This window comes from Stenella coeruleoalba (assembly GCF_951394435.1).
Source record: "Stenella coeruleoalba genome assembly, chromosome: 12".
NCBI classification, from domain to species: Eukaryota; Metazoa; Chordata; class Mammalia; order Artiodactyla; family Delphinidae; genus Stenella; species Stenella coeruleoalba.
In genome coordinates this window covers 88,970,426-88,995,931 of record NC_137158.1, presented here as the reverse complement: position 1 = coordinate 88,995,931, position 25,506 = coordinate 88,970,426, and the positions used below count along the sequence as shown (strand labels likewise).

Here is a 25,506-nt window from a genome sequence, read left to right as displayed (position 1 = left end):
GTGCTCAGAGAGGCTGATCGGGGCCGCCGTGCCGTGTGGGAGCCCAGCTCAGCCCCTGCCCTTCCCGAGGCCCCAGGGGCTCCGAGCTGTAGCAGCCATAACTCTAGTCAGAAGGAAGCCTGAGCTAGACCCAGGGGCTCGGGGAAAGGGACGGCTGGGCCCACAGCAGCTCAGCTCACTCTGTCCCGTGCCGTGAGCGGTCCCCTGTGCTCCATCCCACGTGAAGAGGGGCTTCGTGTGCGGCGCCCCTTCTGCCTGCCTGAGAGCAGTTCTGCCCAGGGTCACCTCCCATCACGTCCCTTCTGGACCCACCGCCCTCCCCAGAGGACAGCCTGGCCAGGCGAGAACTGCCAGAACCCATCCAGGTGCTTCCGGGGCGAGGCGGGCTCCTCCCATCCAGGTGCTTCCGGGGCGAGGCGGGCTCCTAACCCACCGTCAACAACAGAGGCACCTCGGGAAACTTGGACCAAAGTCACATCACAGCAAGGTGGTTGGCTTTGAAAGGGACGCGAGTCTGACACGCAGTCACAGATCTGGGCTAGACCCCTGCCAGCCACCTGGAGACTCTGAAAGGCGTTCTCACCCACAGGACGGGGAGAGGTGGGCTATATTAAATCACAGAGGGCTCTGCCTGATGCAAAGTAAGCTTTCCACGACTTGTAGGCTGTGGTTACACAAAGGGCACCGTTTAACCTCAGTAACTCAACGATGGGCTGAATCTCATTCATCCAGAGGATAAAGAGGTCGAGCGCCCTTTTTGTTTTCACACAGTGAGGGTGCAGGTGTCTGTGTGTACAGAGGCTGGTGTGTGTTTTCAAGCAGCTCAGATACAATTTGCTTACTTGCATTACTTTTTTCTGTACTTACGCTGAAATGCTGCATCCTGATTATCTAACCAGAGTTTGGATACTGAAATCTAAGAATTAAATAAGATTGGAATTAAAACTCCCTTTTATAGTTAGGAAACTTGGATAAATTGTCTTGTACATTTTTAGGTAGCTTCATTAATATCGGTAAACAACACACGTTTACAGTGCCCGTTTAAAAGGAGCTATTTGATTTATTTTAATCTCTTCAAGGGACCAACACTTTATAAGAATGTAGTTGGCACCTTGATGTTTTGTAATGTCATGTTTGAAGAATGGAATAGAAAGGGAAATGAGGAACTAATACTTTAAGGCTTTAAAAGGAAGAAAGAAAATAGAACTGGTGTTCTGTTCCCCCAGGGAGTGCAATTTACCATGATTTAGAGCAGAATCAAAAGACAATCATCTTTTGGCAATAAGTTTAATAGGTGCAATAAAACAAAACTATCAATCCCGAATAAAACAGAAAAATGTTTCCACCGAGGGGGTCCCATAAAATTGTGGAACATCCTGAGATACAGAACATCTCTTGGATATAAAACAGAGCTATTTTTAATGGTTTAGGGAGGAAAACATATTTTTCTTCCAAGTGGGAGGAGGGTTTCAGAGATGGCAAAACCGGGGCCTCTAGGTTTTCTCCAGTTCACATGCAAACCTTAAAAAGACCGCAAACCGGAAGACCACTAAAGCCAAGGGCTTGTTTATCAGAGCCGGCTGAGCGGCTTGCGTGTGCCCTGGGTCTGCAGCCATCCGCAGCGCCTTGGAACTCAGGGCCCACCTCTGGAGGCCTCCGAGGGCCCATCTCCTTGGCTCGACCACAGGCAGAGAGAGAAAGCAGACATGCTCCCCTGCCAGCTTGGGATCTGAATAAGTAATGAAACCAAACGCCCGATGATGCCCCAGTTCGCGCTCTTGGTCTTCAGGAAGCACCACCCGCTCTGAAGCCGCTGGGAGCGGGCGCTAGTGCCCCCCGCCAGTGCCCACCTCCTAGCTGGCCAGGCTGGGCCTTGCGGAGGCACCGTGACCCCAGATGGTGACAGTGGCCGGAGTAGGGTGGGGAAGACCCTCAGCCTTCCCAAACTGCAGATTCCTAAAGCAAATGGACGAGGCGGTTCCCATGCATCACGGCTGAGGCCAACAAGGGTGTTTCCAAGGGGGACTGTCACACAGCACACGTCAAAGGACAACCCACTCCGGGACCTTAGAGCTCACGTTTCCGGGGGCAACCGTTGGAGGTGTGGGGCAAAGCCAGAACGCATCTCTTTCCCCAGAGCAGGGCAGAGACGCCGATGCAGGACCCATCTTGCACGCTGCCCGCCCGTGGACCCCAGCGAAGCCCTGGGTCCCCGCAGAGCCCTGCACGCCTGGTGCACTGCAGTGTCTGCACTGGAGAACAGGGGCCCACTCAGCGGATAAATTGTTTATGTGAAATAAACAATGAGACAACAGAGAGCCCTCTGTGCTCTCCTGATGGAAAAGATAAACAGAGTCCGCCTGCCCATGCCACGCCCCACGGGCCGTCATGGGGGCCCCTCCTGCTGGGTGAGCAAGCCGAAGGGTGGAGGGGAACCCCCTTTACTCAAAGTCACCCATCTAAACGGCGCTCTCTTCTACAAAATGCCTTCACGGGAACATCTGTGCTTGACCGAGAGACTGGGGGCCACGGCTCGGCCGGTGACGCGCAGTCGGGACCTGCTGGATGGGTTATTGACCCAGCTCATGAAGAGCTAGCGAGCCGGGGAAACGGACTGCACGGGAGCCTCCGTCCCAAGTCTAGAAGGGATAGCTCCCTGGAACGCGGCCCCTCCACTCCCTGAAGGGCTGAGGGAGGAGCCCCCCGCCCTGCCCTGGGGACCTGCGGGCGTGGACTGCACGCTTGGGGTCTGTGTGCTGGGTCCTGTCACGAGGGCGGAGCTAAGCGTGCAAAACGAGCCCGGAGCAGACGGGAGGAGTGACACTGAGCGTGCGCGCAGAGGGAGGGCGTCGGGGGGCGCGTGCAGGTGGGTGTGCGCAGAGGGCCGAGACGAGGCCGTCTGCGCGCCAGGAGCTGGGCCCCCAGCAGACCCAGCAGTGACCGAGAGTTGAGAATATTTGAAAAGCAAAGTGTGCCTTCCCAGGAGCAGGGATAGGAAATAAGAATGTAGGTAAGACAGTGCGCGGTTTGCTCGGGGAACAGTCTGAGGTCTGAGGACGAGGGCCAGGAAGAAGGGTCTTCGGGGAAATGAGAGAGGGGACGAGCGGCAGGGTCAGGCTGGAAGACACAAGAGGGTCCATCCGCATCGCTCGTCCGCAGCCACCGTGGGAAACGCCCTTGTGTCCCCACTCCTCCAGCTTTCTCTGCCCCGTCCCCTCAGTGTGATGAAGGATTCGAACTGAAGGTTTAACGGCCGACAATGGCTGTAGGCAGCACAGGTGCATTTTAACAGGGGCCCGGCTGCGTCACCAGGTGAGCACGGACAGCGATGCCAGGCGCCCCCATGTCTCAGTGGGGCAGAGGAGGTCCCCTCTCTGAAGGACAGTGGTGAGGATCACGGCCGGGGTCGGGTGGTCAGGTGGCATTGCAGTTCCCATCCTCAGAGACCCTGCCCATTGCCGTCTGGGCTTGGCTGTAACTGCCTTCTCCTCCTCTGAGATTCGGGGATGGGAAGTGCAGCAGCCCCACTGGCTTGCTGTGTCGGCGGAGCAGGACAGAGGGGCAACGAGGCATGTGAGGTACCAGCACGTCGTAAGCACGAGAAACGTTAGCCGCTCTATTATCACTGTTGCTCCAACTAACAAAGAAAGTGCATTCTTTAGTATTCTAGATTGGTTTAAAGGAAATCAGGCAGAAATCTAGAAGGTACTTAACGTACCGCAGGGCAAGAGGATCAGTTTAATAAACAGATATAAATTAATTTGATATAATTAAACTGTCACAAAATCTCTTATCTGGTAAAATCTCGTAATCAATTTTTATAACTTCCATAAATGGAATGATAAAGTTGAATATAATAAGATGATGCAAGAACATAAAGAAACAGACACTGTCGATTATATATTAATAGAAAAAAACCGAGTCACGCATTCTTAAGTAAAATGCAGTTTTAGGTTTTGGTCACTCACTCAATGTATATTGAACCATGTAATGAAAATGATGCTTTTCCTGCATAATGAACCAACAGAAGAATATTCCATTTATATTTATATTGAACTTCAATTACTAAAAGTCTAGCAGTGAAACTGTCATGGTATGTACATTAGATCAAACTTTTAGTTATTTATGTATTTATTCTTTGTTTCGTTTAGTTTGCTCTAGATAAGAATGCAGTGACACCATCAAAGTGGCCGTGGAGCACATGGAGCAAATGAAACAGGTACTGAGTGCCTCGCACGTGTAAATTTTCATAGACTCGGATTATTTTGTTTCCTTTACAGGGAGGTCCCTTCTGAAAACGACTATCACTCTATGCTCCAAAGTACATTTGCCCATATACGCACACGGCCTCCCTCACTACGCACGGCAATCATACTCCCCAAGTTTGGTCACGTAAGTAATATTATGTTATCTTAGTGCAAACTTGGGGGGGGGGGGTACGGGGGATAGGACTTTTAACTGATATGAAGAAACACCAGAGAAAAAAAGCAATGCATTCTCAGTTTGGCTTCTTCTATAAAGGAACATGAAAGCGTACCAACAAACAAGGTAAATTTTTAAAAACACAGAATAACAAAAAGTCACAACTTATTTATGTTTTGTTAAATAAACGTGTCTACTTCTACCGAAAAAGATTATTACTAAAAGTATCTTTTAAAAATAAAATTTAAGTACAAAGGAAACTCTTCCGACATTGAAATCTCAGTGACAATGGTGGTCATTCTGTAAAATCTATGATTGTTTGCCATTTTATCACTAAACTTAATAAAGTAAATACTATATTTAACATCTTAAAATACTCACTAGGGCTGACTTTCTTTGGACCCTCAGAAAGAGCATGTATCTGAACAACTGGCATTAAATAGAGGTATAACCTCATAATTTCATGCCCCATGTCCTCAAGTCAACTCAATGTCACCTTTTTGTGTTCTACACATGTAGGCTGATTTAAATCAAATTACAGTGTAGGGTAACTTACGTAAACTGGAATTTCCTGAAGCGTTATTTTCAGTCCCACTAAGTACTGCAAGTCTGCACTGTTTTTATTAGTTAATTATAATTGACAGGTCATGTAAGGCCTGAAAATCTGGTAACAGAAAGTAATGGGTGAAATACAGACGTACTTGTTCTGTGAACTTATACGGAACTAACTCTGTCAAACCCTGAATAGCTTCCTACTGACAATTAGAACTGCTTTTTAAAACAATGTACATTTCCAATGACATTTTTACAATAATTTTATATTTGTTTCTCAAATTAACTTGGAGTACTGCCACACTGATGTTCCCCTGGGCATCAGTGAAATCCCCTGGATTTCAAGGTCCCCCAATAAATCTGAAACATTCAATGTTTGAACCAGTTTCCCATGTACTAGTCTATATGGTACAGAAGCAAACCAAATTAGGCAAGTTTGGAAATACGGTGACAAGACTGAACAAAACTAACTTGGTTTCTAAAGTTCATAAGAGAAATGTACAGGTTAATGTCTCTATGCAAGAGGAAAACGTATCCATAATGATAATTTCTGAGCAAAAAATGTTAACTATTCTATAATATGTTCTATAACTTACCATATTTAATAAAACACTCAGATTTGAACTGTATTCTGGTGGGCAAGCCACGGCATTAGTTGCGTGACTCATTGGTAGCCAGGGAAAAAGATGTGCTCTGCACGTAACTTCCAGAAAACAAGACCACTTTCCAGGTCCATTAACTAAGTCACACTGGGCTCCTTTTTACCTGAATTCTTATTGGTTTTGTTCTGTCGACTTTTAACTTGTTCAGTCCAAAGCGTGGGGTATCGTGATGCAATATCTAATGAACCAAGATAAAATGATGATTATTTTAATTCATCATGAAAACACAAAGTCTCTCAATTAAAGATTTCAGCAGGCAGTCGAAAAGCCCCCAAAATCAATACGATCAGTAAACACACATTGTAGAGATTTTTAAAAAATAATAAAATGATTGTGTGCAGGAAACAAAAGGGAATGACAACATACATTTTTAAAAACTTTAGCATATGCCTTTTTCTTTCTTTCTTCGTCCCAAAGTATAAATAAAAGTGATATGAGTCCAGACAGGCTCCACTGGAAAGAACAGGTTTTGGCAAAAAGTCCCAAAGTATCGAAACATACCCTTGTGTGGTAAAGATGGATATTCATGTAACACACGGGGTCGTCACTCAGTGGAAAGATTCAACACAAAGTGCAGAATGTAAAGCGTAACTTCTGCCTACAGCATTCTGGGAGCAGATGTTTGGCAGTAATATTAACAAATGTAACTGAATATTTACGGTGCGATCAGTACACCACGTGCCCGAGAGCCACACTGAGGCCGACCGGCTGGTCACACGTGCCTTTGTCCCCTATCGGCTTTGTGACGTCGGACACGCTCTCATCTGTGATACGACGTCCTGAGGGCTCAGTGGGCTCAAGTAACAGAGTCCATGGCATTTAGTACCAAGCAAAAGTTAGTTGTCATGATTGTCCTTGTTATTATTATTTTCAAGGCACGATGTCATCCTACCCTCTGATCTTTGATTTATTTATTATGAGCACTCCTTACACTTGGTCTTCAAACCTGACCCCCCTTTCGACCCGAGAATTGGTCATACAGTGGCAAATACCTACAACAATGTGTTAAAGGCCAAGAGGAGGCAATCCATCCTTCTCGCAACCGCAACGTTCAGTAAAAGCCTCTGAAACATCTCCATACATGTGACTTCACAAAACTGGTCTTTGTGAGGGTGGTGATCACATGACATGAAGAGTGGGCGGGGGAAATGGCACATGCTAGCGCACCCTCTGGAAACATATATTTCATGTTATCCAGGTAAAATCTCAACTCAGAGACTTGCACTTAAAGAGAGGCCTCTGCGTGTGCTGTGTGAAAGCACCGCGGCAACACTCAGGGGCCCTCAGGAGGGACGGCGGGGCCTCATAAAGGTGGAAAAGGCCAACCCAGCCCGTCCTGAGCACAGTCCTCGCAAGAGGACGTGGCTGCACCCCCAGGCCCGCGCCCCACCCCCAACACAACTCCCCACCGACACTCACCTTCCTCATCTCCTTGAGGCTGAGTCTCCAACGCTGGAGCTGAGGCATCATCTGAATTCAGAACGGAAAAGATTTGCAAGGAGACTACAATTATGAGAGTAAGTGAAGTAAGTGTGCATACAGGATGGACCCTAAGGCTTGCATACACCCCCACGATCCACCAAACCACAACCCGGCACTCAGCAAACCCTACAGAGGCTCAAAGCTCCAAACAGACCCCACGGGGACGGGGTAGGTGTGACGTAAGGCATCGGAGCCAAGCGGACGGATGAGGGAGGGTCCGCAGGAATGGGGGGCTGGGGGGCTGGGGGGCTGGCCTCCCTGCTGTGCCCCTGCTTTCCAGAGTGGAAGGCAGGGATGGAGACCCAGGCCCTGGGCTGTGCCCCGTGGGTCTCTCGACCCCTCAGCCCTCCTGTGTCGACACGTGAGAGGCTGGTGGGGAACCCGGGGAGAGCGTCAGAGGACAGAGGGACGAGCGTGGAGTAGAAAGCTCTACGCCATTTCACTGAAAACATTATTCCAAGGACACAGTCTTTATTGACTTAGTTGAAAAACACTCGTTGGCTCCCTGGTAAGCAAGCCTCTAGAAGCCCCCCAGGCAAGGGGGCCCCAGCCAGGGCCGCTGTTACAAGGCACACTGCGGGGGGCTCTCGAGAACCAGCCTAGTGTTTTTATTCATGTGATTTTTTTTTTTTTTTAACAATTTCGGGATCAAAATACAGCAAGCAGTGGTAGAGGGAAGGGGCAGCCACGTGGCTAATGTAGTTAACTGTGGCCCATTACTATCCCAGCTCTCTGAAGAATAAAAATGAAGTTCTTTTCAGGGGAAAACGAAAAAGAATATTTTTAAAATTCTTGAACATTTAACCATCTCCAGAAAAGAAGCTTGTTATCTGTCGAAATACTGACAAAACGTAGCATCATTTATCTGAAATAGGCAAGTCTAATAGTGATAGTAGCAATAAACCGGAAGTATTTCGCTATCGAATATTCTATCATCTTCTTCCAAGAACGAAACGGGGAACATATTTAAAACATATCTGAAAGTCTTCACAGAACACACTGAGAAAAGTCTTAGCATATTTAAACACCCTTTGGAATGACAAGCAGAAAGTGCACGGTTAACGTTGCACGTTTCTGCTGAGGCCTGAGCAGGCCACCGCGCTGGCGCCAGCAGCCCCCGTCTGACCCCTGCGTCCGGGCCAGTCTGAGTTCTCAGCCGAGCTAACCAGGGCGAGAGGTGACGGCGGGCGGGGGGCGTCCCTGAGGGACAATGAAGGTGCCGGCCCCCACTCCTGTCCCTCCCCCGCCCCTAACGCCAGCACCAGGGGCCCCTACGTTCCTGCCTTGGCCACAGGTCCCTGGGCAGCGTGGTCCTCCTAACCCACCACCAGGCTCTGGCCCCCGGAGAGTCTGTCCCGGTGCAACTAGCCCACTGGCACCTACTGGGCTCAGCCTCAGAAAACGAAGCCAAACCACGGGCAGCTGGGTGCCTTTCACTTTCCCTCCGGGGAGTTTGTTAAATGTCTCTTTTTCCCGGTCACCCAGCTTCGTTACTTATTCTCAGGTATTTCCTCTGACAGGCACGTCTGGAGATCAAGGGGCTTCAGTAGAAGGAATGTGTTCTTCCCTTAAATCCACTTCTGAGCCCACGTGCCAATTCCCTGGGGATGTTTTAAAACTTTTTCCCGTGGATTCGACCTGTATCACCATGAACAGATTGGGTGCGGGCGCCTGAAAGAGTGTTTCCCTCCGTCTCCCTTTCAGCCTTTGACTCCTGTTTCTCACCACGAACATGTATACTTCCTCTCCTCTAAAACGTACCAGAACGCTCACCCCATCTTCATCTCCCCCTTCCCAAACGGAAACCCTCGTCCGAGCCAGGGTCCTGACCCCACCTGCCGGTCCCTCTCTCGCCTACAAACTGGGCTCTTCTCCCCACCTGGGAGGGTCTCTGCCCAGGTCACACCTGTCCCAGCTTTCACACCCACCGTGCTCCACTCACCTCCTCCTCTGTGAAACCGCTGCAATTCCGCCCTCGTCTGCGCCCGCCCTGCGTGCTGTCTACACAGCTGACATTTACTCGTGTGCCAATCTGTGTGGACCTCATGGATTTCTCTTAATGATACAAAGACTCTACAGTCTTTCCAGGGCAAGGACAGGGGCCACCGTGACTTCAATGCACACTTGAAAGACCTGGGCTGAATAAAACTGGGGTCTTTTGACTCCGTATCACTTTTCTCTATTACTGGTTCATATACTATAACCTACCTCAGGGAAAAAAAGTACTTAAGATGTTGGTACATTATTTTTATTTCATCTTAAAAATAAATTCTGACTTCACGGGTTGATATAAAGACAGAAAATGTGTCATTGGGACCAACGGGTGACAGCTGAGGAAAGGGCAAAGGGGTCACGGTGGGCTTGCGGTGGCCAGCGGAGATGCTCCAGGAGCTGTGGGATGATTTCCAAAGGAAATGCTCCCTGCTCCGTCAGGTTCCTGTGGGTACTGGTCCCAGAAGGAGTGACTGTCATAGATGGAAACAGCCGCCTCTTTCTCATGAGGAGAGCTCCATTAGTGACCTCCGACAACTGCTATGCTAGAGGCTCGTGCCAGCCCTGGAGTCCCCTGCACAGATATGGACCCGGGATGAGCCTAACACTGTCCACAGGCGGTCCCAACACAAGCCACGTCTAAGAAGCCCTGACGCGGACACGAGTGGGTTACCCAGCAGGTCACGTGCCCGGCACCTGCCTGGTCCCAACAACCCTAAGGGTCGAATAAACGTTTGCTGAATGAATGAATAATTAACAAAGAGCTTCCGCTCTCATTACCATCACTGATATACACTGACATTTTAACTTGAGAAGTTATTTTAAGGCATAGATTGGATTAGCTGTAGTAATATATCAAGGAAGTTCATTTTAAGATAGTTACCTGTTTTCCCTGTGCCTTCCCGTTGGGGTAACTTTTCATTTACGGAACCTAAAAGAGGAAAATAAGGGATAAAATTATTCTTGGCTCCCAAATGGTCATCACTAATTGTTACACAAACATTTTATTCCATTTTGACTAAATCACAGGGCTTTGTCACTTTCTAGTTAAATTACACAAGCTACCTAGTGCCCTGGGGTGACTCTGTCATCTGAAATCACAAGCCCAAAACTAGGAAATGTAAGATTAACTCCCATTTCTCTGGCCGCCTGGCCTGTGACGTACATGAGAGCCTCTAGGGTACAAAATATAGCGGTTTCTCCGCATGAAAAATATGATACTAACCTTTTAAACGTACATCACTATGTGGGGATGCTTGAGTGAATTAGATTTTTTTTAAACTTTTAAAATGTTTTAAACTTTTTAAAAAGTAACAAAAAGTTATTCAACTAAAGATAAATAAAAATCCTGGTTTCAGCTGAATTCTGACTTATGGAAAACTGAGGAACCATCTTTTTGTAAGGGGAGTACAGCAAATACGCTAAGGTTCACGCATCTATAATAAAATTTTAACAATTATATTACACTGAAAGGTTTATATTACATATAGGAGGCACTGCTCTGCCTTCCCCATAGACTGAAACCGTCACGGCAGCAACATTTTCCTCACCGTTATCACACCTACTCACAGGAATAAGCAAATTCTGTTCAGCATTAATCTGGAGTTTATCTGCCCGTCCAGTTCAGAATATTCCATCCAGGATTCATTTAGAATTCCCCTAGTCATATGCTAGCAAGACTCCACAGCTAAAACATCTCATGAAATAAAACTTGAAATTCATTGCTTGTTTTTTCAATTTCGAATATCACATTGAAATACAGACTTGTATTTATACTAAAGAGATAAACTTTAGGACCGTTTGAGAATGTTTATCTTGTCTTGGAAATATCACGGTTCTAGAGCAAGAACTGTACGAGCAGATCGTTGTAGACTCAATCCTGAAGGACGGGGCAGACAGCGTAAGTCAGGGATGCTGTGCATACTCTCGAAGGGTTGACAGTAATGATGCTGAGGGCGTGGGTTCCCCTACACTCAGCCCAGGGGTTACAGGAAGGAGCAAGATACAACAGCAAACACTAGGTGGCCCGAGCGCGGTTCTGCAGAAGACACCGCCTGTCCTCCCCGCCAGCTGTTGTCTGAAATACCTGAATCATAGGCATCTGGACATGCAGTTCGGTCAATAGATGGAAAGGACCAGATTTTCCAAAGCAGCTATTGGTTATTTCCCAGCTGTGGCCGGTACCATGCAGTGAAATGCTACATGCTTTCCAGCGTCAAAACACAGGGTTTTACTTCTGGTGAGAATTCCCAGGGATATAAAGGGAGCTCGTTGTGTGGCCTTCTGACAAAGCTTTCAGGATCCTACTTTGCTCATTTCTCCCTTTGTAGCATCTCTTTACAAATCCAGATTTCTTAAAGGGCTTAAGTTTCTTAGTCATCGGTTTATTTTTATCATGTGTTTCTGCAGTGAGTCAAAAAATGTTTTCTATTTTGACTGGGAAATGACAATATTTCAGTAATATTTCTGAATACGACTATGTAGGTTTTAGTCTTCTGAGCTAAATGCAAACATCCCAAATAATAATTAGAAGCCCCCACCCCAAGAGAGCTTCTCAATTGAATCAAGATAATATTTTGTAACCTAGGGTCTGAAGTCTCCAAGCTGCTGGTTCACGCTTTGATTAGCGGCTGAGGTCTGAAGACAACATTTAGAAAGTATCTACGTACTCCCTTGGCTCCCTTTCTGCCTCTGAACCAACCAATGTCGTGGCTTGCTCATCAACCACACCCCATCCAATCAGTGTTCACTTAAATAAACCTGCACGAAATTAATTCCATCTTGTTCCTAAGATGTAGAAATAATTTTAACATAGAACCAAGCGTCCCTGGATAACCTGCTCCAAATATTTTGCTGCACAGAACTGGCGGGGTGGGGTGGGGGGCAATCCCAACAGCGTGTGTACTTCCTCATCCAACTGCCTCTGGACCAGAAGCCCCTCCATGCCTTCCTGCCCCAGCTTCCCCCAGCACCCTGTCCTCAAGGGCTCGGGAGACAGGTAAGCATCACTTTCCACACAGCAGTGCCACTGGGCCAAGTAGAATCCAGGAACCCAGAACCACGACGCCACTCTTGTTCTTTCATTACGTCTTTCTGGAGGTAAGAATTCGCTGAAGAACTCCCAAGAGTTGGAGCAGGTGAGATTCCAGGATGTAAGTGCAGAAAGGGAGCCTAGAAATAGGAGTGTGGATGGCAGTAAACAGCTCTGCAGACCATGGGCTGGTTGGCTGAAGCTTCAGACAGGCACACTCTGCCCCTCAGATTCCTATTTCAAAGGACACATTTGAATTCCTTCCATTTGTGAGATCGCATCCCATTTAAACGCTACTTTAAAAGGGTGGCTTTTTTAGCAATTAAGGTATGCATTTCTGGTGGAGGAAACCACAGAAAGACAATGTGAGGAGACTGTCTACAGTCAAGGGGAAGAATAATGAGCCCTGTAGTCCTGAGTCCTTGGTTCAAATCCAGCTACACTCACAACGCCAGCTTGCTGCCAGAACAGCGCCAAGCAGGGTGCAGCGTTTGCTGAAAGGGTAGGTGGTCTAAGAGGGGCCCTTTTCACAAGCACTCGATGTACTTTAGAAATGACTAAGGGGCAGAGGGGCTGCAACGTGTGCAGCCAGAGGAGGTCAGCTCCCCGCAGGCAGGCGCCTGCTTAGCAAGTACACTGATGGTCCTTCAGAGCACAGCTCAACAAGCTGCAGTGATCCATTCCTTTCTGGAATCTCATGTCCAGGAGCAGATTCGCAATGTCACGTGGCTTTGCTTCAGCCAGAGGGGGAGAGAGAAGGGAGGGAGGGAGGAAGGAAGGAAGGGAGAAAGAAAGAGAGGGCAAGAACGAAAGAAAGAAAGAAAGAGAGAAAGAAAAAGAAAGGAAGGAAAGAAAGAAAGGAGGGAGGGAGGGAGGGAGGAAGAAGGAGAGAAAGAGAAAGAGAAAGAAAGAAAGAGGGAAAGGAAGGAAGGAAGGAAGGAAACAAAGAAAGAGAGGGAAAGAAAGAAAGAGAGAAAAAGAAAGAAAGAGAGAGGGAAAGAAAGAACAAAAGAGAGAAAGAAAGGAAGAAAGAAAGAAAGAGAGAAAAAGAAAGAAAGAAGGAAGGAAAGAAAGAAAGAAGGAAGGAAAGGAAGAAAGAAAGAGAAAGAAAGAAAGAGGGAAAGAAAAGAAGAAAGGAGGAAAGAAGGAATGAAAGAAAGAAAGGAAGGAAGGAGGAAGGAGGAAGGAAAGGAGTAGAAGCAGAGAGGCTACAGTCCACCATATCTTCTGGACGAGCATTTCTCTCCCTGCTCCTTTGAGCTAGGTCACTAGACTGTTGACCCTGGGCTCTGAAAGCAGAGGTCCCACAGAGCTCCGCACCTAAACCAGGTCTCACCATCCTTCTAGGCTCTTCCTCCAGGGTAAGGACTAACCAGGTCTCACCATCCTTCTAGGCTCTTCCTCCAGGGTGAGGACTAACCAGGTCTCACCATCCTTCTAGGCTCTTCCTCCAGGGTGAGGACTAACCAGGTCTCACCATCCTTCTAGGCTCTTCTTCCAGGGTGAGGACTAACCAGGTCTCACCATCCTTCTAGGCTCTTCCTCCAGGGTGAGGACTAACCAGGTCTCACCATCCTTCTAGGCTCTTCTTCCAGGGTGAGGACTAACCAGGTCTCACCATCCTTCTAGGCTCTTCCTCCAGGGTGAGGACTAACCAGGTCTCACCATCCTTCTAGGCTCTTCCTCCAGGGTGAGGACTAACCAGGTCTCACCATCCTTCTAGGCTCTTCTTCCAGGGTGAGGACTAACCAGGTCTCACCATCCTTCTAGGCTCTTCCTCCAGGGTGAGGACTAACCAGGTCTCACCATCCTTCTAGGCTCTTCCTCCAGGGTGAGGACTAACCAGGTCTCACCATCCTTCTAGGCTCTTCTTCCAGGGTGAGGACTAACCAGGTCTCACCATCCTTCTAGGCTCTTCCTCCAGGGTGAGGACTAACCAGGTCTCACCATCCTTCTAGGCTCTTCCTCCAGGGTGAGGACTAACCAGGTCTCACCATCCTTCTAGGCTCTTCCTCCAGGGTAAGGACTTCTGGCTTTTCTCAGGAGCTGTCTGGCTGCTCTGCCTCGTACTTTCTGGTCAGGACCATGTGTGGATGACGTGGATAAGCACGGCGACTGTGTGTTGTGCGAAGAGGGCAGAACGTGGGTGACAGAACGAACATCACTACCTACCAGCTCTGTGCCCTGGGCAGGTGCCCTCACCTGCCCGAAGCCCAGTTCCCTCATCCGGAAAATGGCAGTGTGGGGACCTCCCTCACAGGCTGGAAGAAGCCAGAGGAGAGAGCAACACATAAGAGGCCACAGTGGATTTTCACTTAAAATATTTCAGGACACTCAGGTATTTGCGTGTCGTTTATTCCTCCTGTAGCCTGTCTCTTCACGCAGGTATATTTTATAGGTCAAGAGGGTAACAGCCGCTTGCAGCAAAGAGCAATGCTGTCTCCACTCAGGAGCAAATGGTTAAGATGTGCAGCCGCTGGCAGGACACCTGCGTGGCATCGGTCCCTCTGTGGCCACTTGCTCTCATTCACTCATTCATTCAACATGTTCACGGGATACAGCAAGAAAGAGTTCCATCTACTTTGGAGTGGTAGGCATTAAACAGAAATTATTCAAATAATTCATATTACAACTGTGTGCAGAGTCTATACAGTTCCTTCTGTGTGCTGGTCATCATTCTACGCACAGCACATACATTAAGTCATCTAACGATGGCAGCAACCCTGAAGTAGGTGCCACTGTTATACCCACTAGACAGATGAGGAGACTGAGACCCAGAGAGACGCGTAACAGCCCAAGGTCACTTGGCCAGTAAGTGGCAGACCCAGGGTCCATGCCTGTGCCTTTAGCCCGCAGGGGAACTAACTTGGTCTGAGCAGTCAGGGTGGCCTCCCCAAGGAGGCTGGCAGGAGGACACCCATGAGGCGGAAAGGACAGCAGAGGGGAGCCAAGAGCACAGGCTGGCAGTGAGAGGAGCACAGCAGGTCTTAGAGCACAGCCAGCGAGCGGGCTCCAGGTGTCTCTCTGGAAACACCATGTCTGTGTCCTTCTACACACATCCTCTGTCTGCAAGGACACAGGCAGGCTCTCCTCTCACCTCGGCCTCTGCAGAGACCAGAGCGTGGGGCCCGCGTGTGGAAGGCCTGGGCGTAACCTGAAGGTTAAGGCGACCCTGGCCATTCCTGACGGCATTGCTTGACTTCAGACGTGCTCACGCACTCCTGGCTGTGGACAGGCCCAGGGACTACAGAGCAGAGGCAGAAACGGGCCCTGCCTGGAACACGTGCTGGGGATGCGAGGGCCAGGCGCCGAGTCCACGTTGGAGCCAGAGTTCCTGAAAACAGCCCAGGCCCAGGCCCTGCTGTCGGTGCCGGGGGCGGCCCTAGAGTTGAACCAGCAGGTACAGTGGGAGCCGCTGGGGTGACTTTTAATGCATCAGTATGGCGTTACGTCCCACAGTTGACTCCCAAAGTTGATGCGGATGCAACTCAGCTAACGTTTGGGTCAAAGCAGTTGAAAACCTGGGAAGTCCGAGCACCACGCGGGCCATTCCATTGGCCTTCAGAACGGCACCAGGGCAGCCCCGGCCCCTCCCCAGCTGGACCCCGCTGGCCGAGTAAAGTGAGGCACCGCCCGTGACCTTGGGCGCCTCAGCCCACTTCTCAGCCACCTTCATCGTTCACTCCCATCCTCGCCAGCCTCCCCCTCGGCAGAAACCTCCCACAAAGCCAGAGCTTTTTACCCAGGGCTTCTGACACAAGAGAGGGCCTTCCCTCTGCAGTCAAAACCCTTGAGGACACACTCCAGTGACCAGGCCGTGACCAGGGCCCTCCCTGGGCTGCCCTGCGAGGCCAGAGGCCGGGGGACGGGCTCCAGGAAGGTGGGCCCAGCCGGGCAGGGGGTGAGGCAGCCTGACCTACAGGGCAGCAAAGACAGGATCATCTGCATTGGGCGCCGGGGCCCCTGGTCCCTCTGCCTCCAGTGGAGCGAACGGCCCAGGGGGCGGGCAGTGGTCCCCCTGAGCTGCACGGGCATCCTCTGGGGCACAGCCGGCCGGCCCAGGAGCAAAGGCGCGTGCCTCTCCGGAGCTGACGCTGGGGCTCTCAGGCCAGGTCCCCTCCAGACTGCCCACCCAGCCCTGTGCCGGGGAGGCCTCGGGCATCCTTCCGAGACCTGGGTGCCCCGGGGGAAGCTCTGCCCGCGGCCCCTGGAGGACCCCTGCGGCCACACCCACCTTCTCAGCATCCAGGCACACCTGCCGAAGCGCATCTTCCTCCACCAGATGCCCAAGGGGCTCGGACCAGACGCTCCTACTCAGCTCAGGTGACGTCCGGGTGGTGTGACCGAGCTAGGACCCCAGCCGGCTGGTCAGGCCACTTGGAGGAGAGACAGAGCCAGGCCCTGTGTCCCTCGCCCAGGGATGGCCAGGCGCTGACACTGGAGACGGGCCACTGCAGGCAGGGGCTCTCGGCCACCCCTCTGCCCAGGAGCAGCAGCGTCCTCACTGGGAAACTTGTCAGAAAAGCGAGACCTCAGGCCTCCCTCCAGACCCATGGAATCAGAAATTCCGGGGTGGGAAGTAGGAATCTGTGTTGTCAAGCCCTTTGTGGACCAAAGTTTGGGCACCAGAGCTCTAAGGAAAAGGGCTTGGCCTGTGCTCTCTGCCGTGAGTATTATTATTGTATTCTTTTCGTTATTATGAACTTGTCTATGTCTTGTCTGTCAAGCCCCAGCGGCCCCCTCAGACCCACCACGATGTCTCCTGTTTTCCTACTTTTATATTTCTGTGGGCCCAGAAACCAAACAAAGTCGGCTCGTCTGCCCGCACTGAGCCTCTGCACAACTGATGGGCTGGAAGAAGGCCCGCCCCGTCCGAAGGACAGGGGGTGTCACCTTGGGTTTACTCTCCCTGCGCCTTTTTTCTTACCTAGTGATTCTGCCTTTGGATAGCTGGGATTCCTGGCTAGACGGGCATCAGACAAAAGGGATGTTCAGACTTCATTCACCCTGAGCTGAGCACCCTGACTGTCCCACATCTGAGAAACCCCTTCTCAAGATGGTAAGAGAAGAAATAAGTAAATCACCAATTTTGCTTTAAAAAATTGAGAGATTATTTCTGGATCTACTTTCCATCAGTGTCCACTTTAATGTCTTTGTTTTATATTTTTTACTTTAATGTCTGCATGGTCACGTATTTCAATGGCCAGAGAAAACAAACATCACTATCATTCTTGCAACAGGGTCGCTCACAGCCCATAGTTTCATGGATCTTCCCAACGTTTGACCATGGCAGTTGCACATTTAAAAAGGTGCCCTAGGGCCTCCCTGGTGGCGCAGTGGTTGAGAGTCCGCCTGCCGATGCAGGGGACGCGGGTTCGAGCCCCGGTCCGGGAAGATCCCACATGCCGCGGAGCGGCTGGGCCCGTGAGCCATGGCCGCTGAGCCTGCGCGTCCGGAGCCTGTGCCCCGCAACGGGAGAGGCCACGACAGCGAGAGGCCCGTGTACCGCAAAAAAAAAAAAAAAAAAGGTGCCGTAAAAAATTGTTCTGTTTGTTTAAAAAAAATAAGGAAAATACATAGACTTGTTTTTAAATGCGGAGATGTGGGATACCTCCGGAAGAGATTAGCCATTGTTATTTATATAGAGTTACATGTTCTGGGACCATTTACTTCTAAAAGACCTTTTAATTTATTCTATGAAGTTTTGTTAAATATTAGAAAATATGAGAAGAAAGCTATTTATGGCTTAAGTGTGGAAGAGGACCCTTTTAAAGTCATGAAAGATGCGGCTATGAAGCCGCCACCAAATTAAACGTATCGTGGAGTAAAGTAACAGAGCAGGCGATGATGTAAAGCAACCGTCAGACACCAGAAAGTACTCTTTCCAGAAAGGGAAACTAACAACACCAACATGTTGCCCATCAGGTAAATAAATAATCCAAAAGAAGTCCAAACTGAAAAGGAAAAGACAGACAGACAGACAGCTGTGGCTCCGGGCGCAGACACGCCCCCGCCCCACAGCCAGGCAAGGGCCGAGGGAGAACCTGGCTCCTGGCTGCTGCTGGTCAGACGGGGTCATCAGGGGTCCTTAACGCTGATTCCAAACAGGCTTCTAAGTCTTGTTGAGCACAGTAACCGCACCTCGTGGTCTCTTCCTTGAATATTTGACTTAATTTTTAAAAATCTTTCAGTGTCAATTAAACACCTTCTGAAATTTCCACAGTGTGGAACTTTTATCAGAAATTTTACATATCCCGTGTTGGCTGTATCAAATGACTATTTTTTCTCATCATGGATGTAAAATGAATTTCCTCAATACTTCAAAAATCGTCATAACAGTAGGTGTTAGACAGTAATATAATGTATATTTTTCTCTGAAAAATCACTTCGCTAGAGAAGTTTGCACTGAAGGCTGGCAGCAAAGCTGACCCCTCCCCCGGGGCTCACCTCCATCTGAAACGCGGGCTCCGTTCAGTGCGTTTTCTACGTCTTGTTACAGTTGTTTGTTTTCACATTTCCTCGCCAATAGGTACTCAAATGTTTTATTTTAACAAATACCGTTATTTGTTAGGAGAGAATTGTTAAGCCTGAAGAAAAAACCATTTTGGCGGGAAAAAAATGTTCCCTCTGACCTGTAACCTTTCCCATCAAGCAAAAGACTCTGAACGTGCATTTGAATAATTCTCATAAAGAGGTACTTCAGAGGCACAGCTGTGTTGCTGATTTCAATATTTGGGAATTCAGTCGTTCTGGATGTTTCTTTCAAGTTCCTCAGCTCTGGAGGACCCTTAACTTATTACCAGGGAAATTCACTGGTGAAAAAAACAGCTTCTCTTTATAAAGTGAAAATTTTCAGAAATCATAAGGATATTCATACAAACACGGAGTTCCACCATTTCAGGTAGAGGCCAAAACTTTAGGCATGGTAGGAAAATGCAAAGCTCATCGTTCAATTAATGCAAATAACATATAGAAAAGTGATTCAGTCTAATCCAAGCTTCTCTGTCATTTATAACCAGGTCTTCCAAAACCCCAATTTAGAAGTTGGTCCAAGAAGCTGTCATCAGAATGCATGAGCTGAGTAAACTCCCAGAAACGACCACCGATTTGCTCATTCCTGCAAAGCTTTCCATCATTAAAGTCAAAGAGCAGATCGTATTCTACACTTTGAGAAGGAACTCCTCAAACACTTGATGTGGCCACGGCCGGTTGAACAAGAGTTCCACTCCTTCCCCGGAAATGTTGTCCTTACGACTGGCCTTGGTTTAAAGAGGGGTGCGTGGAGGTGCGGGCAGAATCTCAAGCCGCAGTTGTGGGTGTCGCTCGTCTCTTCTATAACCCGAGGTCTGCAGCTTACTTCAAACGCATACCTCAAGCTGAGTTACATATGAAGATCCTTTGGATATCGTAATATTAAGGGTTCCTGCATGGAGGCTCGGCTTACAATGTCTTCGACTGCTTTGTACTCACGCCAGGAATGAACTCTTGGCTACGGTGCACGGTAACAGAGGGAGATGAGATTAAAACCCCGAAGCTCTTTCCAATTCATCGAGAATGGGCCAGCGACAGAAATCCTCCCTCGGAAAAAAGTCCTTTGTTTTTAAGCTCTCCTCCCGCCCCCAGCAATGTCAGTCTTCAAATCTTTAGAAAGAAGAACAAGAGAAAATCCCTGCAGAATAAATATAAATCAGCTGTGCCCGGATGGAGACCTGCGGACCCGGCCCCTCAGCAGCAAGACGGACGGAGGGAAGACCCTCCTGGGCATCCCTGGTGCAAGTGAAGAGCGCCCTCCCCGCAGCAGACCCGGGTCTAGACCAGCAGGGCTGGGGGCATAATCTCCAGGAACGCCTGCTCTCAGGCAGGGCAGGGCTGGGAGTGGATTTAGCTCAAAGAGCAGCTGTTTGGTGCTGAATAATGTCTCAGGGCAACATGCTACTGCTTCCCCAGAAGAGGGAAAGGCCTTCCAGCCCCTGCTCACCCCCGCACCGGACTTGCTAAGGGGAAGAGCAGACCCAGGGCCCCCTGAGACGAAGCAGTGGAAGGAGACAGTTCTGCCCTCTTCTTTGGGAACTGTCTCCTCCAGATGCCTCCCTGCGTTCTCTGGATGGTGAGTCGCCCCTCTCTGGGGGCCCGCGGCTTCCGCAGGGAACTCCCAGGTCCTCGACGGCTGTGTCCGGCTGTGGGCGCCTGGCCCGGCAAAGGTTCGGTAAGCGCTGCTGGTGGAGATGCTCGTTAACGAGAAATGACGGGTGGGTTTCTAGGGAGGGAAGGTGAAGCAGCCACGAGGATGAGCGTCATGGGGCCTGGCCGCTCCCGCTCACTAAAGGGACAGCTTTGATCCCATTCTCAGGGTCCTCGCCATGTGGGAATGATCCCGTCACCAGGAAGCAGGGGCCAACAGGGGCCAAAGGGGCTGATTTCTGACCGAAGCTCCCTGCCCCCTAAGGCTTGAGCTCCACTGAGAGTCATGAGTCTGAGTCCGTGGCCGGAAGGACAGACAAGGCAGATCCTCCCCTCGTTGTGCAAATCTGTGCGATTACCTGTCAGCCCCCGAGCAAGTGGTCCAGGAAGTGCGCTGACTTGGTGGAAGCTGCGTAAAGCAGGTGGCGGGCTCCAGGGTCACCGAGGAGTCACTGCAGAGGGTGGGGAGTGGCGCGCCTTGTCATTCAGGCACCTCGCTGGCGCCTGGACAACACGGCCCCGTGGTCATGGAGCTCAGAGCTGGGAGCTACACATATTCCAACTCATTATTTCTTATAAATAAGGAATTCAAGGCCCATGAAGTCACATTATGGTATCTGGCAGAAAATGTGGGCAATGGGGACAAAAGCATAGATTTAAATCCCAGCCCCGTCACTTACATGCACAGGGGCCTCGGGTCAGGCTCTCACCTGTGAATAGAAGGTGAGACCACGTCTACCTCGGGGGCGTGACGCTGACACACGACAGCCCCGTGAGCGTGAGCCCGGCCACCGTCGGCCCTGGCATGGGCTCCCAGCCTGCTCTCCCCGCTCGTCCCACACATCCCCTGGCAGATGCTGACCCTGACACCGGTCTTCCCCAAACCCTCCTACAGTCTCTTTCCTGCCATCCCTCCCCTGCAGGGAAGCGGCCGTCCTGACCCCACCTCCCCTTCTGACGCTTCCTAGACATCCAACACCTTCCCTCTGTCAAAATCCTCGGGAAAGGATGTCAGATAACTTATAACCTCGGGGAGAATTTAAATCAGTGTGTTACCCCTTCCATGGGCTTTCCAACTTTAACGTTCTGAACCTGTGAAACACCACACTCACACACGACGTGCACCAACACAAACGCACAGCCCACTGACTTATCACCCTAGGTCCAGGGAAACAGTGCCCCGGCAGGGGGAGGAGCCCCCAGGCCCCACCCTCTCTCCCGTCACAAAGTTCCCCCCCTTCCACACCTCACCGCCGCCCTGAGAGTCTGAAGCTGAGTTTTGCCTGGTTTTTGAATTTTAAACGGGCTGCGGTGTTCCGGGCTCCGCCCCCTCACGCAGACACACTCGCTGGAGCCGCGTTTCGCTGCAGCAGCTCCTCTGTGTTCTCGCCGTGGCCAGGCGAGCACGTGATCTCTCCCTCAGACACCAGTGGACGCTCGTTGACTTCCAGGATCTGGTCATCACCACCAGCATGCCATGCACACTCTCTCACACGCCTCCCGCTCCAAAGAGGGCCCGTCTGCAGGGGCAAGCGGATGGCACGTCGGGGGCCCCCCGGGGTTCACCGCTGCTGCCCCTCCCCTGGGTGTCCGGGAGTCTCCCTGGGAGGCTGGTTTGCATGTCCCTGCTACCGATGAGCACAAGCGCCTTTTCCTATGTGCACTGGTCCCTGGGATGTCCTCACTTATAAAATGCTGCCCGTTCACGACTTTTGTCTTTCTCTGCTAGATGGCCTCATTATCCCATTCTTCTTACTGATCCACAGGAGTGTGGTGCTTTGCATTAATGGCTTAAAAACACGTGACTGTGAAATAAAAGAATCCTTCCCTTTGAAGGTCTTTCTGGGAGGAGTGGGCGGGGGGACGTGGATGCGGGGGCCCCTCTGTTCCACTGAAATCAGCTGTGAGCGGACGTCCCCCGCGCTCCCCAGGGGCTGTTGCAACGTGTGTCTGCACCAGTTCATAATAAACACACACATGCATTCTAAGTGACCGGTATTGTTTATTGCTAAGTTTTAATGTGTGTCTGCACCAGTTCATAATAAACACACACATGCATTCTAAGTGACTGTTACTGTTTATTGCTAAGTTTTAATATCTTTTTCTGATTTTCAAATTTCTATAGAATGTGCTTGTATGGTCAGCTCCGAGCGACCCAGGAGCCAAAGACCACTGCTGACTGCTGATGTTAATCATTTGTAATAAACTAGATGGAAATCACTCCCGCTCTACAGAGAGTAGACAAAGCTATCAGCCCCAGCAGGTGTCAGCCAGGGTCCCAGGGAAGGGAGGAGGATGCCCCTGGGGGTTTGCAGATGGAAACTGACCAGCTGACATGCACAGTTATCAACCACAATCTCTCCAAGGTGATGCTCATTGCCACACTCTTGCACGAGATTGGGGAGGGTGTGTCAATATCTGGGAAGAAGTTACGTTACATTGTGTTACAAAAGTCTATCATAAACACTGTGTGTGCCGTGCACTCAGTTCTCCCAACACTCTCCCTTTAAATACCAAGATTCTCTCAACAACGCCCTGCAAGCCACAGTTTCCACACGTGTTCCGAGCACAGGCACCTGCTCTCCCCCACCCATATCTCTGCAGAATAAAAGCATGAATACAGCTGGGGATTCACAGAATTTTCCCATAACTCTGGCCAAGCTGCAAAAGCAAGCCACAGGGGTGAAAAGGGAGGCACTCCTACAGGGAGCCCGGTCTCGGTCTGGGAGGGAGCCTGCCCTGCCCACACCACAAGTGTCCTCAGAGACACGCCCTCCCCGCCCCCGCTGGCATTTTCCATGCAATAAACACCAGATTCTAAGCAAAGGGGAAGAATACTCTTCTTTCCATAACCCATCACTTGAAACAAAAAAATCCACATGGGCAGTGAAAAAAATGGAGCATTTCTATACAGCAAAATATTGCTGCTACCTGGTTGGAAAAAATAATGTGAGTGAACGGTACAGTGGTTTGATTCTAGAAACGAAGTGTTACAGGGAAGTTATAAGAAATCCAGCCAACTTTGCTCATGGTTTTCTAAGAAAGTTCTTTCAGACACTACTTAATTTCTCAAAAGGTGTCACTAAAATCACGGAAATAGGTATCTCCTCTGCTGTCTCCTTCATAAAATAAGGCTCAGCTTGACTCAAAATGCTGTTACTTGGTTGAAATAAGCATTTGCAAGTAACTTTCAGAGTGAGGGACACACACAGAGGCCAACTCATTATGCTAATTTTTTCTCTTTCATTTACTCCATGAGTTTGTAAAAGAATTATTAGGTGCAAATGTAAGCTCACTAAAAATATATTTACAGCAATTTTTAGATCTTGGATGACAAAACAGTTTTAAAAATATTTTAATTCCACATTATGCACACCCCCTGGCTTTTAAGTGATGACCAGTCACTTAAAATTAGGTTTTGTGTTACTGCTAATTACGTACGTATATCATCATTCTGAGGCAGTTATGAGTTCTGACCTGTGCCTTGGCTCCTGGTATAAATGTCTGAATCATGAAAAGAATTTCTAATTATAAGATGCCTGTTCTTGAAACAGAAAAGGGGTCTAAAAGTAAACTGTCAATACACGTTTCAATATTTTGCATGAAAATTCAGGAAGATGTTTTGTATTGTTACATAACAGTATGTTTTTCTTAATCTAGTGATTGTGACACAAAGATCATGAAATTTCTTCATAAATGGTCTGATAGGTCTCCCTCACCAATTAATCAAAACTCAAGCTGCAGACCATTTTCAAATAAAAATGATCTGAATCTTTTATAACATTTTTGGTAAAATATTAATGGAAAACAGACCATTTTATAGATTCTTCTCCTGCCAATATTATTACCTTCAGTACATGAGGCCCTCTTATGAGTAATAAAATAACACAAATAAACCATCTGGAAAGGGATCTGTGACGAATGAGCCACTTTTTCTTTGCAAATATATACATACAAACGCAGAAATGTTTGCTTTTCTCGGCCAATGAAAGCATTTGGTCATTTCCACTGATGACCACGGTCTCTGTGGTTATTTCTAACCATTAAGAGCCCCGAATTGCCATAACCTACTGTGGTTCAGACCCAGATCCTCCATTCCTAAGCTCTCTTAGAAACAAAGTTTTCAGGCTTCCCTGGTGGCTCAGTGGCTGGGAGTCCGCCTGCCGATGCAGGGGACACGGGTTCGTGCCCCAGTCCAGGAGGATCCCACATGCCGTGGAGCGGCTGGGCCCGTGAGCCATGGCCGCTGAGCCTGCGCGTCCGGAGCCTGTGCCCCACAACGGGAGAGGCCACAGCAGTGAGAGGCCCGCGTACCGCAAAAAAAAAAAAAAAGTTTTCATAATACTTTGGGCTTTGTCCAGTGCCTCAAATCCATTCCCAACATTCCTCATAATTCCACCTAAACTGAATTTCTTTTCAGTTATGAGCAAACATTTGGAAGATGATCAGAAAGCAGCCAATAATGTCAGTAGCAGTTTCACCTCGTAAATTCAGTTGGACCTACCGGGACACCTGGGCGTCTTGTGGGCCACGGCGGTGCCGCTGATGGGTCTCCCGTTGGGTGTGACGCACCAGCAGTACCCCGTGTAGCTGTGGCACTGGACCTGCAGGAGGGACGGCATGGGACGGGGCAGTCAGTGCGAGTGGCGCCCGCCCTCCGTGAGGCCCCCTCCACCACCTGCAGCCCAGCCTCAGTTCCAGTGCAGGTCCAGGAGGCCTGGTGCTTCCTGAGTCCTTGCGTTTGAACACCCGGCAAACAACCTGGGGTGCTCTGGAACCTGGGATCTTAGGGACAAAAGGGACCAGAGGTGTTGTACTGTGAACGCCGGTGGGCGCCAGCCCGTAACTGTTCAGTATCTACTCCTTCATCTTTGCGATGGGGCCCGAGCCCACATCTCAACAAGAGGGAAACCCAGGCACCCAGGAGTCAGGACAGACAGGAGACTGCGGTCCGGCTGCCGGTGGGATGTCCCTTCACTGCCCCAGCTCCCCCCACCGCCAGCCAGCCAGCGTGGACACCACCCACGGCTCCAGCTTCTCTCTGTCTCTCTCTCTCCTTCCTGAGTCTTTCAAAGGTCAAATGATTGTTGTAAAAATACACAGAGCTCACATCAGTATTGGACGGCTCACAGCAGATCCTGTCTTGTGTGTGGGTTTTTTTTTTTCCTACCAAAAGCTATGTCA

General features: G+C 49.6%; 1 protein-coding gene across 1 annotated transcript in view; it reads right to left on the bottom strand.

Moving 5' to 3' along the window:
- SMOC2 (SPARC related modular calcium binding 2) overlaps positions 1 to 25,506 on the bottom strand; it is a 155,576-nt gene that overhangs the window by 73,724 nt on the left and 56,346 nt on the right. Inside the window, exons 4-7 of the mRNA XM_079938949.1 lie at positions 24,827 to 24,926; positions 9,994 to 10,041; positions 7,056 to 7,106; positions 5,740 to 5,814 (exon numbers count right to left, since the gene is read on the bottom strand). Of these exons, the coding sequence (XP_079795075.1) occupies positions 5,740 to 5,814; positions 7,056 to 7,106; positions 9,994 to 10,041; positions 24,827 to 24,926 (274 nt within the window). The remainder of the gene's footprint in view (positions 1 to 5,739; positions 5,815 to 7,055; positions 7,107 to 9,993; positions 10,042 to 24,826; positions 24,927 to 25,506) is intronic.